Source organism: Monodelphis domestica, chromosome 4 (genome assembly GCF_027887165.1).
Source record: "Monodelphis domestica isolate mMonDom1 chromosome 4, mMonDom1.pri, whole genome shotgun sequence".
Taxonomy (NCBI): Eukaryota; Metazoa; Chordata; class Mammalia; order Didelphimorphia; family Didelphidae; genus Monodelphis; species Monodelphis domestica.
This window is the reverse complement of record NC_077230.1, coordinates 225,541,906-225,559,952: the sequence shown is the minus strand read 5'-3', so window position 1 is coordinate 225,559,952 and position 18,047 is coordinate 225,541,906. Positions and strand designations below refer to the sequence as shown.

Here is an 18,047-nt window from a genome sequence, read left to right as displayed (position 1 = left end):
AAAAGAGAACAAAGCCAATAATTGCTAGGCGCATTGACAAAAAGCCAGTTGGGGGCAGTCCCCTTTTGGCATAAGAGTATACATTCAAATTAAATGTTCAATCAACCTTCAGTTCAATCAACCACACCCAAAGTTCATTCTGGATCTTCTTGATGTAACTTATGGTCTGTGGATGCATCTTCATGGTGCCTTCTAACAAGAATTCATTTTCAGGATTTTGAGAGGTAGTATGTTTCTTAACCAAAATTGCTCTCAAAAAGAATTTAAAATTTGCAATTTCAAATAATAATAATAATAATACATTCCCCCCCCTGAAGATGGTATTGAAAACACACAGGGATCACTTAGGGATGCATGGCTGAGTTATAAGGTATATTAATTGGCAAGAGAAATAAAAAATATTTTTAAAATCCAAATTTAAAAAAATAAGTTCTGGATGAAATATAGACTATCAAAGTCTTATGTGTAAAAATTATAAGTAAAAGAAAAAAATAAATCCATAACAGAGCCTTGAATCAGGGCCCAATTAAAATGATTGAAGCAATTATGCATTTACCCAATCAGTAGTCAGGACTATAGAAAGTTTGCCACACCATGAAAGACAGAAAAGGGACTAGATTTTTAGGAGCCAAATTTGAGATATTTGGTAGAATGTGGGACAAGGAAGACCTGCCTTTTTTTTTTTAAACCCTTACCTTCCATCTTGGAGTCAATACTGTGTATTGGCTCCAAGGCAGAAGAGTGGTAAGGGCTAGGCAATGGGGGTCAAGTGACTTGCCCAGGGTCATACAGCTAGGAAGTGTCTGAGGTCAGATTTGAACCTAGGACCTCCCATCTCTAGGCCTGGCTCTCAATTCACTGAGCTACCCAGCTGCCCCCTACCTGCCTTTAACACATGTTAAACAGCTGCAACCTTGAACCCCAAACACGTTCAAGTCCTTTTGTCTTGGCTCAAAATTTTCACGAATCCCATTGGGATTGGTTGGTCTCTTTGACCTTGTGCTCCATAGGCACTATGCAGTTTAGCTTTGTGTTTATTTGGCACCTTGCAATGGCTCTTTTTGTATTCTCTTGTCCTGGAATCAGACAGAATCATTAAGCAAAGTCCCATAATTCTTTTTTTAAACAATCAGTGGCATCATTTTTATAGTCTCAAGCTTTTGGGGCATGCATTGACATTATAGCAAATATATTTTAAACTTATATTACTGCAAAATCAAAAAAGTTAAAGAAAATCTTCTCAATGCTGGTGATGTGCTTCAAATACAAAATGGAGAGAAAAATGAAACTGAAATAGTATATAGCAAATGCAAGCAAAAACAATAATAAAAGAGTTTTAAAAACCAAAAATATATAGCTTACAATCATTGACACTGTCAGCTAAGGAAATGAGGAATACAAAGTTTCTCACCAAAAATGAGAAAACCCCATTTCCTCTTCATACTTAGCCATGATAATTTTCACAAAGTAACAGTTTTTTATAAAGAAAAATAGTACAACATGTAATGCACATTCAAAAAGTATCAATTACCCAGTTATAATAGCCTGTTTAATTACAATAGCAAACAAACCGACTATCATATTTCATATAAGTTGCTCTATGACAAAAAAAGCCCAAAACTATGAACTGATGGATATTTGTCACAATTTTGCAGATGTAGCAAATCTTTCAACTTTGGCAAATATATTTTTAAGTAAAACTTATTTGGGTCTAGAACATCACCAAGAAATATAGATTGTTCTGGTGGAATTAAATTAAACTGAAGAATTTTGCAGGAGCTCTTTTTGGCTTCCTGCTTCATAGAAATACCTTGGTAGGAACATTTCTTTGTTTCTCCACCTTTTATACAACATTCTTTAAAATATAAATCTTTAAAAAACCTCATCCATTCAGAAACCACTAGTTAATTAAAATTATTTCTAAAGACCCCTTAACATTACAATTAAATTCTTAGCATATTAAAGTCTCTAAAAGTTGTTAGCCCGGTTGAGTCCACCCATCATCCCTGTGACAATTAACAAATGCAAAATGGAAAAAAAAAAAGGTTATTTATATACTTTTATGATATTTTACAATATTTTGTTTAACAGTCATAAGGGAAAGGTAACAGAATATATCTAATAGTTAAAACATAGTAGATTAAAATGATTCAGTGTAACAGAACAGTATCAAATACATTTAATAAATGAACTTAAAACAACAAAATTAAATCTTAAACAAAACAATGAGCAAAATACAATAAGATACAGAGACTTTCATTTTTTAAAAAATGGAATTTGAAAAGGCTGAAAATTTCATCTCCAGACCCTTTAAAGTTCCTTTTTCTAAAATTCAAATCCCTATTGTCAGCACTGTGGTATCTCCCCTAGTGAGGGGAAATGTGGGTTTTAGGAATCTCAGACAGGGCAGGCCCAAATGGCAAAGGGTTGTAGGGGGATGAATTTCTCCCCTGAATCTCAGGCAAGATAATTGAAAGGATCAGTAGTAGAAACAAAAAACATCCTAAAGCTGGAAGCTGTTTGAAATAGGTAATGCACTGCTCTTCATAGAATAGCCATGCTTGTAATCAACTTTCTGTTGGGAAGAGTTTCTTCCTTCTCCAGGTGCCCCCTGAGGTAATATGCTAATTTCCCCAGAGGGAGTTAGGAGGCTAATCATTGCCTAAGGAAAAAAAGCACCCTGGGTTTTTTTACCATCTGCCCTGAGGAGTGACTCCAAGGACTCCTAGCTTCTTGGTGGCAGCAATCAGCCCAGCAGAGGCAGCAACAGCAATCAGGGTTGGGGTGGAGGACGATTTAGGATCTGAGCTGAAGATCAGGAGGAGGATTTCTGGAGGCTGGGGGTTGGAACAAGGTGAGCCATCTGGGTCCAGAAGATCAGGAGGAAGCAGTATCAGCAATGCCAGAGTCAGCAGCAAAGAGGAATGAGGAACGAAGGACTCAAGCAGTTGAAGGAGAGAAGCAGTTTACTTCTTTTTCAGGGAGTCCTCCTGATAAAAATAGCCCAGCCAGTAGGGAGAGCAAGCAACCAGGCAAAAATTAGTAAAAGAAAAACGCAGCAGCTCCAAAAAGAGTTGGAGTTTGTGAGGGTGGGTGGGGTGAGCACAAAGCCTTGGCAGGAGAAATGTGGCTTAAAAATTTTTTATCTAGGCTATCTTAAAATTTTGAGAGGCTCTTCTTCTGACTAGTGGTTGCCATCAATGTAAAAGTTAAAATTAAATCTCAATAATAATATTATATTATAAGAGATTTATTAATGATCATTAGAAATCAAGGAATAAAGAAGATACAAAATAAAGACCACATGCCCATGGCTGGTTAGCCATTTTTTAATCAACCCCTCTTACCACCATCAGTGCTGATTCTACAGCAGAGAGAGGGAACCTCCAAAGCCCACGCCCTTTATCCTCTGTCCACAGGAAGTACATAATGACAGAAAGTCAGTGGGTTCTTGGGATATATAGTTCTTTTTTAGGGTAGCAGATTTTCAATCATACAATGTGTATGTACCTATATGTGAAGTTAACATGTATGACACATTCTTACATGACCTCATCACCATCAGTTCAAGATTTTAAAGTCTTTCCATGTCTTTGATGTTGATTGTAGAAACATACATGGCTTGAGTTTTTCATCTATGTAGCATACACATGTTGTCTGTCATCTCATCTTGATTGAAGTCCTGTGTTCTTTAACATATAGGAACATGCATGCATGTAAGCTCTTCATATGCATGTGTGTACGAATTATTTTTTTTGTTTGCTTGTGCATGAAAGTAAGTTTGAATTCTCCATGTGTGCCTGTCAGTATTCATGAGTTGGTTCTTCATGTGTGGAAGTATGCTTTTCCGTATGATAATCTTCATGTGTGGGTATATGTAGTATGTTGTACTGTATAAATATTTCAGGATGTATGTTATGATTTTGAAATATCATACTGTCTTATATTATTTGATGTTTAATTTCACAAGGGTTTCATTTTATTTAGAGTTGCTTCTTCAAGATGTTCATATCAGAAGATTCTCTTGACTTTTGAATATTACTTGAAGATAAAATTTTCCTTTAGCCTATGGTTTTCTTTTATCTTCTTGTAGATGTAGATAGAATGATACATAATATAATGTGTTTTTGCAGAGATATCTCTTCTTATTTAAGTAACTTTGTTTCATTTTCATTGTTATTATAGGCAGAGACATTTTTTTCATCGGAGTTGTAATCTTAATATATATATGGAGCTATTTCATCATTGCTTTTGCAGTGCTTATTTCTGTTGTAATTTGTACTCATGTCTTTTCTTTATATTATTATATGCAGTGCTTTCATATTTGTTCTTCTTGTTTCCTCATGAATAGCTTTCCATTTATAGGGGCAATTGTTAAATATTGCTAGGGCAGTTGTTGTTGCTGCTATTTTATTCTTCTTCATTGCTGGTAATGGTATGGGCATAATGTAGTTTTACATATGAAGCATGAAACCATGGATCATTCCCATCTACCTTTATTGAAGGTAGGAGTCACCATAACAACATCCATAGGACCTATCCATCTTAGTTCTATGGGTGATTCTCTAGTAAAATTTTTGACATATACTTTGTCTCCTTGTTTTATGCAATGAAAAATTCAATGGTACGCTCTGTACTTAGTAATCCTAGATTTCTTAATTTTTCCAGCCTGTTTTGTATTTCAACTAGGTATTTGTAAAGTAAACATTCTCCTTTTAGTATCGACAGATATGGTGGTCCTGCCATGCCATAATGGTTGACCATATAACATCTCAAATGGGGATACATGCAAGTCACCTCTGGGTCATGTTCTTAGGTGAAACAATGCAAGAGGAATAATGTCTGTCCATTTTAAGTGTGTTTCTGAACAGAGCATTCCTATTAGTGTTTTTAATTCTTTGTTCATTCTTTCAACTTGGCCTGAGCTTTGTGACCTATAGACATTGTGGAAACTTTTTAATGCCCAGATTTTTATATATTTCTTGCAAATTTTGAGAAGTAAAATGTGACCCCCTATCTGAGTCTATGGTATCAGGAATGCCATACCTAGGAATTATTTCTTTCAGCAAAGATCTCACTGCTTTGGTTGTGTCATTTTTCTTAAATGGATATGCTTCAATCCATCTCATCAGTCTATCCACAATAACCAATGCATACTTATATCCTTTGTCTTTAGGCATGTTTATATAGTCTATTTGTAAACATTGGAAAGGCATATAACTTAGAGGTCTGCCTCCCAATTTATGTTCTTGAAATGCCCTTGATTGAATTTTCTACATATGTCACATGCCTGACAAAATCTAATGGCATTTGTTGTTATCCCTGGTACCATCCAAAAATGTTGTACTGCATCTAAAACAGGTTGGACTCCATAATGACCTTTTGAATGGATCACAGTACATAGATGTTGGTACAATTTTTTGGGAACAATCGGTTTCCCACCATGAGCCACCCAAATGCCTTTGATTAATTTAGCACTGAGTTGCTCTTCCATGTCTGAATTTCATCTCCACAGTAAGCTTTGGTAAGATCATGCCTGTCCACCAGAGAGAAATTAAGTACATAGTAGGGACCGAATCTCACAGCGTATTTTGCTATATCTGCTCTTTCATTCCCATGGGATATTTTGTCTTTTCCATGAATATGTGCCTTGCATTGGATCACGGCCACCTCTTTTGGAAGTTCTACAGCTTTTATAAGACAGTCAATATGTTTGCCATATGCAATTTGTTTTCCAACTGATGTTTTGTACCCTCTGTTCTTCCAAATAAAACTGGTGGAATGTATCATCGTAAAAAGATAAGAGGAATCTATGTAAATGTTCACTCTTTTGTCTTTTGACAATTCCAGGGCTTTGAGAAAAGCTTTAACTTGGTACCCTGGGCACTACCATTACTTGGTAATGATGCATACCAAATCATTTTGTCATTGTTAAGTACTGCAGCCCCTGTGACCCTGTGTCCTTTATGAATGTATGAGGATCTATCAGTGTATAACTCCATTTCAGGATCACTAAGAGGTGTGTCTTTAAGATCTTCTCTAGACTTATACATCATTTCCACAACTTGGTTTGTCATGCAGTGGTTCTCCACCTAATGGCAAATTTGGAATCAGAGCAGCGAGTTTAATGGTACACACCTGTGAAAGGTAATGTTTTTGTTACCTAGCAAAATGATTTCATACTGAGATATTCTTGCATTTGTGAAAGAGTGCATATTCTGCGATCATAATAGTTTTTCAATTTGATGTGCAGAATATAACATGTAACTTGCATCCCAGTACGATATCATATGCTTTCTTCACCATGAGAGCAGTTGCAACAATGCTTCTCAAGCAATGTACCATTCCTTGTGCAACTGGATCTAGGATAGAACTATAAAATGCAATAGCCCTTAAATTCAGCCCAAAATATTGTTCCAACATTCTGGAAGCGATGCCCTTAGCTTCATGGACATACAAGTGGAACTCCTTTTTGTAATCTGGTATCCCTAAAGCCAGAGCTGTCAAAATGGCTTCTTTCAACTTTGACAATGCATTTAGATGTTCTTTAGTTAATTTCAAAGGTTCCTTAACTTCTTTCTCTGTCAAGTCTGTCAAACATTTGGAAATATGGAAATACCCTATGATATACTGTCTTGAGAAACCAGCAACCCCTAAAAATGCCCTGAGTTGTTTCCTGGTACTAGGGATATCTAGCTTCTGTATATCTGCTATCCTTTTACGTGAAATTTTCCTGATGCCCCTTTCCAAGATAAATCTGAGATATTTGACTTTTGGGAGTACCCACTGAATTTTCTTCTTAGAGACTTTATGTCCTCTCTTATAAAACTCTATTAATAACCTCTTTGAATCTTCTAAGCATGTCTTTGGGTCAGGTGATGCTAGCAGTAAACCATCTACATAGTGTACCAGCTTACTGTGCTTAAAAGTGATGTTAGCTAGATCTCTTTGAAGAAGTTGGCGAAATATAGGGGCTGACTCACAACATCTTTGGACCAGCCTAGTATAACAGAGTTGATTTTGTCCCCATTAGAAAGCGAAAATGTTTTGAGAGTCGATGCAATGGTATGGTGAAATATGCATTGCTTAGATCTATCACTGTTTACCACCGGGCATCTGGTGGTATCTTTGTGATAATATCATTTGGTGAAGGTATCACAGTGTATGTCTTTTTTATAAAGTTGTTCACTGCCCTAAGATCCTGTACAAATCTCCAGCATTGTGTCCCATCTGCATTCAACTTGTTTTTCTTAATAGCTAAAATTGGACTATTAAATTCAGACACTGTAGGTCTTAAAATGTTTTGTTCCAGTAAGCTGTTTATAATTGGTGTTGTGTCTTCTATGGCTTCTCTGCTCAACTTGTATTGAGGAATCTTAGGAGGTACACCTTCCCTGACTTCTATCTTTACTGGTGTCACTGATTTTATTCTACCCATATCATTCTGATGTTTAGCAAAAACCCTTTGTGGAATATCATCAGTTATCTCATATAATGATGTTAAAGTTTGAATTTGCTCAGGTTTTTCTTCCAATTGCTCCAGATAAAGCAATGGGTAATGTTTTAGAGAATGTTTGGGCAAATGCAGGTATATATTTCCAGAACATTCACATTGCAGAGTTTCCCCGATCTTACATAAAAAATCTCATCCTAAAAGGTTATCTGGACATGCAGGGATCAATAGGAATGTATGCTCAATGGTGAGAGGATCTAGCTTAGCCATTGTGCTTTTGAGCTCGGGGACCTGTTGTATTTCTCCCTTAGCTCCAGCCATTGAAACCATACCCCCTATGATGGTATCTCCTAGAAATGTCTTTAGGACTGATTTTGAAGCACCAGTATCCACAAGAGCTTTGTATTGTTTCTTCCCCACCTTAATCCCTACATATGGTTCTGGTGTTTGTTTAGCTATTGAATTAATTGCTAATGTTTCATTTTGCACTGCACTGTTATCTTCTGCCATTTGTATGGTTGAACCAGTTAAATCTTCTTGGCTTAAATCATTTCCTAATTGATCTTCATTTAAATTTGACTGTATCATGTTTTCTCCTCCACTGGAATATGAATTTAAACCCTAGCTATTTGTAAGTTCATATAGTTTGACTTGATCAGACCTCCCCCCCTCCATTTAGAATGTTGGTTTCATGGAAGTTTCTTGAACCCTTGGCCATCATGGCAGTTGTTGTGCCCTCCATTCTATCTGTATTTTCAAATCTAACTGCTGTTACACTTCTAATACATTGAATATGATGTCAATATCAACTGTATTTTCAGCTCTATCTTCTTTTAGATTTGAAATTTTCAAGTTTTTTAATGTAGGATGAAAAATTTCAGCTTCTGGGGTCAAGCTAGATATTTTTTCTAAGGAAGTCTGTCCCAAATAGCTTTTTGAAGTTTTAATAAGTCTGAGTAGGGTTTTATCTTTGTCTGTGAGTTTATGTACCTTGTTTATAGCTCCTGTAATTGTATTTGCTATAGTAACCTCAGTTTGTGCTTTCATTTGATCATTATATTGCAGGGAATTGAAATTTTATTTTACTGTTTCATTCAACAGCTCATGATAATGTTTAGGTGAGTTTTCATGAACTCTTTTTCTTTTCAATTCAATCCCTGTGCCCACTTTGCACTGAAAAAAGTTTTCCAGATGTTTTTATCTGTTCTTTGCTGTTTTCCTGACTGGTTACTATGCCCATTCTGTCTGAGTCTCCAATGTCAGCTTGTGTTTGTGCTATTAGATTTTTGATCTCTTTATCTAGTTCCTGTACTTGTCTCTGCTTTTCACTAAATATTTGATTTGATTTATCAAAACTTCTCACAGACCCAATAAATTCACTTTTATGTTCTACCCTAATTCCTATAAACCTATTTTAAACCTAACTTATCTAAGTTAAATACATTTAAGTTTCCCCAAACACAAATCTCACAAATGGAGTTAAGTATATGAGCCAAGATCTTCAGAAGAAAATGTCCAAAGCAGGTTCAGTAGAGAAGTGGTTCTTTAGTCCTCTGTCCAGCTGCCAGCAGCCAGTCCAAGCAGGATCCCTCTCACTCAAGCTGGTATCACCCAAAAGCCAGAAACCTGGTAGACTGATGGAAAAACCTCCAATCTCCAAAACTTTCTTCAGGAGAGAGAGTTTTTCTTCAGTTGGAACCTTGGAATCTTCACCCAGATCTTGACCCAGGCTCCCATGTGACTCTCCATCACATATCCCTGTCAATCACTTGGAAGTTCACATTGCAAAGCTCTTTTGCAATCTTTCTCTTCCTATTACACTTGGGAGCTCCCCACACACACATTATACCAGACTAAGTGTCTGCCCCAAGTAGCTTTTGGGTGGACAGAACTGGTCTCAGCTAGATATGAGTACTTTTCTCCAGGCTTAGTGCAGTGCCCATATAGAGTTGCTCTCTCCCAAAGCAGTATGTCCTTTCCTTGTGCCCTGTTCCATTCTCTTTGTTTCTCAGTTCTCTGGCCTAACTAACTCTAGCAGTTCAGAGAGCAGCTGGTCTGGTGCTACAGGGTTAATATTTGTAGTATAGGTTTCTGAGGCTCATTGAAGAATGGGAGAAAAATGTGGTTTTGAGCACTATTTGCAGCCCACACAGGTATCACTTTCTGTCTCTTTCCCTCTGTTCCTGGCTCTCCTGCAAGGATCTTTTGCAGCATAGAATTCTACCCTCTTTCCTAAATCTAACCTGGCCTGAGCAGCCTTCCATAGCCTGGAATCTGAACCTGAGGAAGAAGAAAGGTTTGGTTTGGGTCTTTTTGCAAACCCATGTGGATGTGCTGGTGAAGACATGTAGGTGATAGGGTGGTTTGAGTGAGCTCTCAGTGTAGGCTTTCTTCTTCTTAACTTCATTTTTTATCTGAATATCCAAAGTCATGGAAAAAGCTGAAGTTTCCTCATTTTGGGCATTTAATTTCTGTTTTGGAGAGATTTAAAAGGTTGAGGGGATCAGAGAAAATGTCTAGTTGTCCATCTTGTTTATCATATTACTCAGAAGTCTGTACGGGTTAAAAATGGTTTGACTAAACTTATGTGTTAAAAAGAATTATTGTGGTGTTTTTTTTTAATTATTTATAAAATCAACTCTTAAGTCAGGAGGCTAATTAGTAGCTTTAGTAGCTTTATTACAGCAGGGTAGAGATCGTAAAGAGGGAAATATAAGAAGGGTGTAGAAAATATTGCCTAGCTAAATACTCTGTAATTGCTGATCCAAAGAAATCCAGCTCAATTCCATCAAAAGCTTCCTTAGGTCCCAGTCTCCAACCAGGTGTCACAGTAGTCTCTCCAGCAAGAGTCTTACTGGCACAGAAACTATCTCCAATGCAGATATCCAAGGCAGAATAATCCCTCCAATGCAGACCCTCCAACACAGAGACACCAATGCAAAAGTCTTCCTTAATCAAGAACCACCAAAGCAGAAGAAGTCCTCACTCAGCAAGAGCCACCAAAGCAGTAGAATTGAATCACAATACCCTCGACTGGTTTTTATAAGCAATTTTCTCCATTTCACTTCCTGTCTCTCTGGTTTTTCCTTCCTTTCACTGTGGACTGGTCTATCACATATCAGGAACCAATCAAAATATCTCAATTTGCCTAGCATGGGGGGGGGGGGCAGTGCTTTTGGCCTTTTAGGACTAAATGTTAATGGCTAAGTAAGTGAACTCTCTTTGTTAGTGACTTTCTAAGTGTTAAGTAGGGGTACTTCAAGTTCCTGATAGATTAACTTAAAATAGACAAAGGAAATTTGAAAAATTCCCTTTCACAAGTCTCCATGTTATGATTTATTTCCAGAAGCAACTTTCCCAGCCTCTTTCATGTGAGTAGTACATCAGCCAAATGTGCTATGCATGATCACCAACCCTTCATTACATATGTAACTAAAACTAAAACAGAATGGAAAAGAAAAGTGCAAATTAAACTTTATGTGAGATTTGAGGGGGGAAAGGATTACTATTTGTATTTGTAATGTCGAATCATTTAGCATCTTTGTTAATTTGTATTATTTTTAAACTGTAAAATGTTATAAAAAAAACTTCTTCATACATGAAAGAATGATGACAACTAAGAAACATTTATTAAGCACATAATATAAAGATAGCTCTATAATAAGTACTGAAGATCCAAGGAAAAGAAAATCGTCTCTGACCTCAAGGAGTTTACATTTCAATGGTATAGACAACATACAAAAATTGGCATATACAAGATACAAACAGAATAGATGGAAAATAATCTCAGAGAGGAAGACTCTAGCAGCTAAGGTAAAAGGGAAAGGCTTCCTATATAAGGTATTCTTAAGACAAGTCTCAGAAGAAACAAGGGTCTCTAAGAGGCAAAAGTGGAGAATATAAGCATTTCAGGAATGGGGGACAGGCTGAGTGGGAATGTGGAGCATCAGGTGCCAGGAACAGCAGGGAGAGCTGTTTGCCTGGAACATAGAAGGTGCAAGCTTAAATTCAAGATTGAAAAGATAAGAAGGAACTAAGCTGTGAAAAGGTGAAAATGTGTAGCAGTTTATATTTTATCCTAGAAAGAATAAGGATGCACTGGAATTCATTGAGAAGTAGGAGAGATTTATCCTTAATACTATATTATTTAATTTCCAATAGGGCACTGGATTTTTAAAATCTTTTTCTTAATTTCTTTTTTTCTAACAGACTTAGGAATATATCTTGTGTTCCTTCTCCCAAAGAGCTTCTAAAATTGGGATAATAAAATGAAAACTACTTTTGGCCAAATATATCCAGGGAGAATCTTTAAGTTCTCTATTGAGGTGAATGAGGAAAGTCACTCATAACTGGGCTTAACCTGATTTCTTCATCTAGATCAACAAGATATTAGAATTCTATCATCAAGCATGTGATTTTCCCATAATAATAAAGGAATCAAGGAAGGACTAGAAAAAAAAATTAAGATGTCTTAGGTAGGATTGAATAACGAGCTTCAAAATTGTATTTAATTACTCAAGATGCTGAATGAATTTGGCTTTGATTACTGAGAGAGATCACTGCCCAATTTATTGGTTATGGCTAGCCTGATCAATAAATTGTTTTTCTTACCCAGAAACCCAGTCTTTTGAAATATGGAAAAATAAAATTTTGAAAAATAATTTTTAAAAAAATCATCACACAAGAATATGATCAGACTTGCACTTTAGGAAAATCACTTTAGCAACTTGTATGGGAAATAGATTAAAATGAGAGAGATTTAAGGAGGGAGTCAGTTACTTAATAACTGATAGATAAAATGACTGAGGAAACAAAGTTTTAAACTTCCAGCATATTGATTTATTTTTAAAAATGCATGCCAATTGCTCAGTAAATCAAGCCTAAGCCCCTTCTTCAACTTAGGACTGGATCCGAAATACAGTGGGGAGACAGAGTTTTGTACAGCAAAATCATTTAATCAAATAAGACCAATTAATTAAAAGGAAACAATAAACATTACGCAATCTGATTTCTAATTAAAGATTAAGGACTTTCCAAGTTGGGAGGGAGAGAATGAACAGGTGCAATTCCTGAATTTAGGAAAAGTGTCCCACTCCTCCAAGTATATGTAAACAATCAACGAACATGGAAACAATAACTGACCAATAAGGGATCAGTTTTCAGGTAAGACACGTAGGTTGTCTGAGCTGTTCAATTATGAAAAAACTTATGTCAGTCATAGTATATGACTACATTTCTGTTCAGCATAACCTACATCCTTGGTTAAAGGTCTCTAAACAGCAGGTACAGGTGGTTCAGTTGCCCCACCAAATAATGCTTGGTTCAAACAGTGCAATAAAGTTTTCTCCCATTTCTCATAATTGAGTAAAGTGTTCTCAAAAGATGGAATTTATACTAGACCCAAAATTGAATAGAAAGGGAACTAACTTAGCTCCAGATTTGAGTCACAAAATAGTCAGTGTGATTCACTCACTTCCCACAATTAACCATTTGCCAAATGCTTGTTTATTTAACCACTTGCAGTCTTAATCCCCTCAATTTCTCCAATTTTGCACCTTTTCATTTGGTGGAGTGCTCATTCCCACCATGGATCACTTATCTTGAAGCCAAATCTATAAGGGTTTTTTTATATAATCATAAACAAAATTAAAGTCAAGTTACAGATCAAACTACTTAAGGAGCTCACAGTGAACTAATTTTGATAAGGAAGATTTACATGTCACTAAGGTAATCAAGAAAACTTTAAAATTAACATAAACACAATGAAACAAAAGGCCAAAGCAATATAATAAACATCATTGATATTAACTGACATCAAGTCTCCTTGTATCCCATTTAAGTAGCAGATTTTGAGTCCCAAATGTCTCATGTCTGGTCCCTGCATATCTTCTCCTGTGAATAGGCTTCATTCTCAAGACAGCTACGAAGGAGACTGCTTCTCTGGTTTCAGGTCACTTTTAGAGGAATATGAAGTGAGGAAATGCCAAGATAAAGCTTTGATTGAATAGCTTCAATGTTTTTTTGTAAATGTAAGGTGACATCCTTTGCTGAGGCAAAGGGCAGAAGGGGTGGCAAGGAAGGCTTAAGGAGAGTAGAAAACATTTGTAACATTTCCAAAGGTGCATTAGATAGGAAATTGATTAGGAACAATTGCCCTGCTGCAGTGAAAGTTCAATTGAAATTAGTTAGCATAAGTTTTTAGTGGAACCAATCACTATGTTTTCATATTTTTCTCATTTCATTCAGTAGTAGGAGTAAATCTTCTTTCAGTGAGTAGGAGGGAAAGCAGAAGATGGCAGAAATAATCCAGGAGTTTGGGTTAAATTTGATTATATTCCAGTAGGACAAAGGAATAGGGGATTTGATAATAGAGATTACCATAAAAGCTTAGTTTTTTTAAATCTTTTTTAAAATTCTGAATTTAAAACAAAAAAAAAGGAACATTTCTATACACAGAGGATTCTCTAAGAACCATGGCTCTATAATACTGCTTGCTTTTTTTCAAAGCATAATAATAAATTGTAGAAATTACTTTCAAAATTGCCCTGCTTGTGTTTCCTTCTTTTCTCTTGAATTTGAAAAAAATGTTTCAATTTTATTTTCTTAACATAACTATGGCTAATTCCTCCTTCAATTAAAAATGAAAGAAAAAAAAGCCCTTAGTAACAAACAAGCATAAACAAAACAAATCCATAAGTTGGCCAAGCATACAAATGTATGCTATGTCCTTCATCTCTTTGGGAGGTGATAGCATACTTCACCAGAGGTCCTGTGTAAACATGATAGGTTATTGCATTGATCAGAGTTCTTAAATCTTTCCAAGTTATTTTTTCTTCTCAATGTTGCTGCCCTTACATAAATTAATTGCACTTCTGCTCATTTCACTTTCTCTAACATTGTCATTTTTCTTTCTTACAGCACAATAACATTTTATTTTATTCATATACCATCATTTTTGACTGTTCCACCTGTTGTATAAGAGGCAATCTAAGACAATTGATTTGGATTATTTTAAATTGAATTATGTTGAATTGATCATAATAATAATGAAACTGACAATATTAATAATTTAATTACAATTATTATTACAATAATTTATTAACATGTGTAACCTCTTAAGAACAATATTAAATGATGGAAATACCTAACTAATATGGAATGGAAAAGAGCAGGAATACAGGATCTAATTTATTCCTCTGCAACAGTGAGAGTTTTGTATCCTAGCTAGGCAAAAGCACATTCTAATATGGACAATGAGACAAACCCCACCTACAACTTTGCAAAAAGGGGAAACACAAATTATGAACTAGCTTTTTGGCTTATGTGGCATGGGTCCTATAGAGCTCAATATTTGATGGCTATGTAAATAAGATAACATCTAAATAATTAAGAAGAAATCAAATCAAATAAACAACTAAAAATAAAACTCTTTAATGATCTTCCATTAACTTGAATGAACTTCCTTCCATTAAATAAAATTGTATTTTTTTCCATGGTCAGAGTCATACTGCATATATACGATGCTATTTATAAATTGAAATTTTTCCAAAAATAATGACAGAAAGACATCATGTATAAATAAAAATAATTTAAATGAGTAAAACAAAACAAAACAGAACTTCCATTACACATCTTCATGCTTCTCTGGAAGCAAGCTCTCTTTGACTTCTACATGGGAGTTTCATCAGCTTTTCCTAGAGAAATTTTGTGTATCACTGTGTGTGTGTATTTTAGTGATAAATCAATCACTCTCTCCTTTGACTGAGCTCCCAGCCAGAAATCTCACTCTAGTAGATAGTGTTTTCTTTTATTAAAACCCTTACCTTCCCTCCACCTCTACCCTCAACTCTTGTTAGAGGGATGTCAAACTGTTTGTTCCAGAGGCATCTCAAAATTGAACTGCCCAAAACATAACTCATTGTCTTACCCTCTCAAAAAAATTCCCCTTTTCTAAACATCCCTCTAATACTGTCAAGGGCACCAACATCCCTTCAGGCACCCAGGTTCACAACCTCAGTGTCATCTTTGCTTTTTCATTCTCACCTCATATCTGTCAGCAAATATTGTCTTATCTTTTTATATAACACCCCCTGAATATGTTCCCTTTTTTCCATTCACATAGCCACTATCCTAGTTCAGGCCCTCATCACCCTCTAATGGTGATATAATTTGCTAATAACCTTCTAATCACTCTACCTGCTGCAAGGTGTTGCCTTCCTTTGGACTGTTGCCAAAGTGATTTTCCTAGACCTTAGGTCTGTCTGTGCCATATCCTGATTCAATAAGTTCCAGTGACTCCCTTTTACCTCTAGAATTAAATGTATCATTTGGTATTTAATCTCCTTATAGCCTGACACCTTTTTTTTTTAAACCCTTATCTTCCATCTTAGAATCAATATTGTATGTTGGGTCTAAGGCTGAAGAGTGGTTTCAGATAGGCAGTAGGGGTTAAGTAACTTGCCCAGGGATACACAGCTAGGAAGTCTCTGAGGTCAAATTTGAACTCAGGATTTCACATCTTCAGACCTGATTCAGTCCACTGAACCACCTAGCTTCCCCTCCTTCCTATCTTTCTCATCTATATTACTTCCTTCCATGAATTCAAAAGACTGGTCATGTGGGTGTCTTTGTTATTTCTTGTACACAAATGCTTTTATCTACCTCTAATTCCCATCTTGGTGCCTTTGTACTAGCTGTCTTTCATTCCTAGAATGCTGCCCCTCTTTACCTCTACCTCTCAAAATCCCTGACTTTGCTCAAGACTCAAATTAAATGCCACCTTCTCCCAATCCAACACTGACCCAAGCTATCTAATCTAAGGTTACCTTCCATTTACTCTCTATTTTAGAGGTAGAGAGATAATAGAGATAGACAGGTAGATAATCTTTTTGTGTACTTGTTTCCCCTTTAAGATACAAGCTCCTTGATGGCAAAAGTATTTTGTTTCCCTAATGCTTGGCACAGTGCTTCACAGAATATATACATAATAAGTTCTTGTTAGTTGATTGATTAAATAAACTAAATAGAGTTGAAAATAGAAACTTACCCTACAGGTTCCTTTTAGAATATATAGAATCGATTCCTGTGGTCTTTTTGAATAAAATGAATAAAGTTAATCTATTGTATATCTTTTACTCTCTCAGATCTCCAAAGCTGTTAAAGAGACTGAAGTGATGCCCAATATAACTGAGGAAGCTAAGAATCCTGTTACAAATCCTGACGACAAATGGCATCATAGAACCCAACTGCTTCAGGTTACTTGTTCTATAGAATTTAAATGTGTTTCAGAGGTCAACATTGAACATAAAATATTTTATTGGCTTCTTATCACCTAAAGGATTATTTTTATACCTGAAACCAAATAACTACTTGTCTATAAGGAAGTGAATAGTCCACATTTAAGTATATATTGCTAAAGGCCCCCAGAGGAGGGTAGTATATGTTCTGGAAAACCACTGTTCTGAAACATTCTCTGATTCATTCCTTCAACTACATCAATTTATACTTTTTTTTTTTTTAATTGTCGTAGCATGGCATCTTTGAATGGTTAGCCCTCTCTCTCTCCCCAGACCCACCATACTTATATCTAGACACTACTGGATGTTTATTTGATGTTATAATCTCTCTGCACCTAACAGTTTTGTCTCCATTTTCTTAATCTGGAGCTATGATTTCATTAGTATGGGATACTCCTAATGTGGACGCTCTCTCTATGGATATATGTAGCAGGCAAAGCCTGAGACCCATTGAACAAAACTATGGGACATAGAGCAGAAGGTTCCTAGCCATACTCTCCATTCTCTCCCTTATCCATGTAGGTGGTGTTTGTGCCCATTACCCCTAGAAACCCCAGATAGGGCATGGATCATGTAACCTATGGAGACTCCAGGGGAACTCTTGTGTATGTATCAAGTAACCTATTGAAACTCCTCCCATTTCTTAGAACCCTGCTCTACATGTATCTATAAATCACTGATGTATGGCGGATTGCATTGTGATCTCTTAAGATCTCTCTGTTAATCATTACATGTTATTATAGTTTGTGCTAATGCACCAGTTTATTTTTCTCCCCCTATAAAAGAAGTAACTTTCAATAAAGTTGCCTTGGTTGCCATCTGCATCTCAGCCCTCCTGATCCCACAATATGATTCATCTCATCCTCCTTACCTTATCTCGTTCTCCTTACCCCCTTCAAGGACCCCCAAACATTGTCAGGCCAGCTCCTGACAGATACACATCAATAACTGATTAATAAATAATAGTTGTAGAGAGTTACTTAGAACCTGGAAGATTAAGTGATTTACCCATGGTCACACAACTATAAAATGTCCTCATAATTACTAGTTTAATATTACTACAAACTGTTTTAGAAATGAGATCACTATTATGGACAATGGAAATACAAAGCATCCTTTTTTTCAAGGCAGAGTTTTTTACTAAACTTGTCAATATTTATAAAAGCTCCATTAGGTTATTTCTTCTTGAATTTCTATATTAAATAATTATTTGGTGGCCAAGTTTTATCACTCCCTTCATTTCTTATGACTTCTAGAAGAGGTGTTTTCATACTTCTACCCACTCACTAATTTAATAC

At 35.9% G+C, this 18,047-nt stretch overlaps 1 protein-coding gene across 3 annotated transcripts in view; it reads left to right on the top strand.

Annotated features, from left to right (window-relative positions):
- Window positions 1-18,047, top strand: part of JHY (junctional cadherin complex regulator) — a 162,239-nt gene that overhangs the window by 101,977 nt on the left and 42,215 nt on the right. For all 3 annotated transcript variants that reach the window (XM_007494618.3, XM_007494619.3, XM_016433786.2), the window contains exon 4: window positions 16,597-16,707. In XM_007494618.3, coding sequence (XP_007494680.1) covers window positions 16,597-16,707 — 111 coding nt within the window. The remainder of the gene's footprint in view (window positions 1-16,596; window positions 16,708-18,047) is intronic.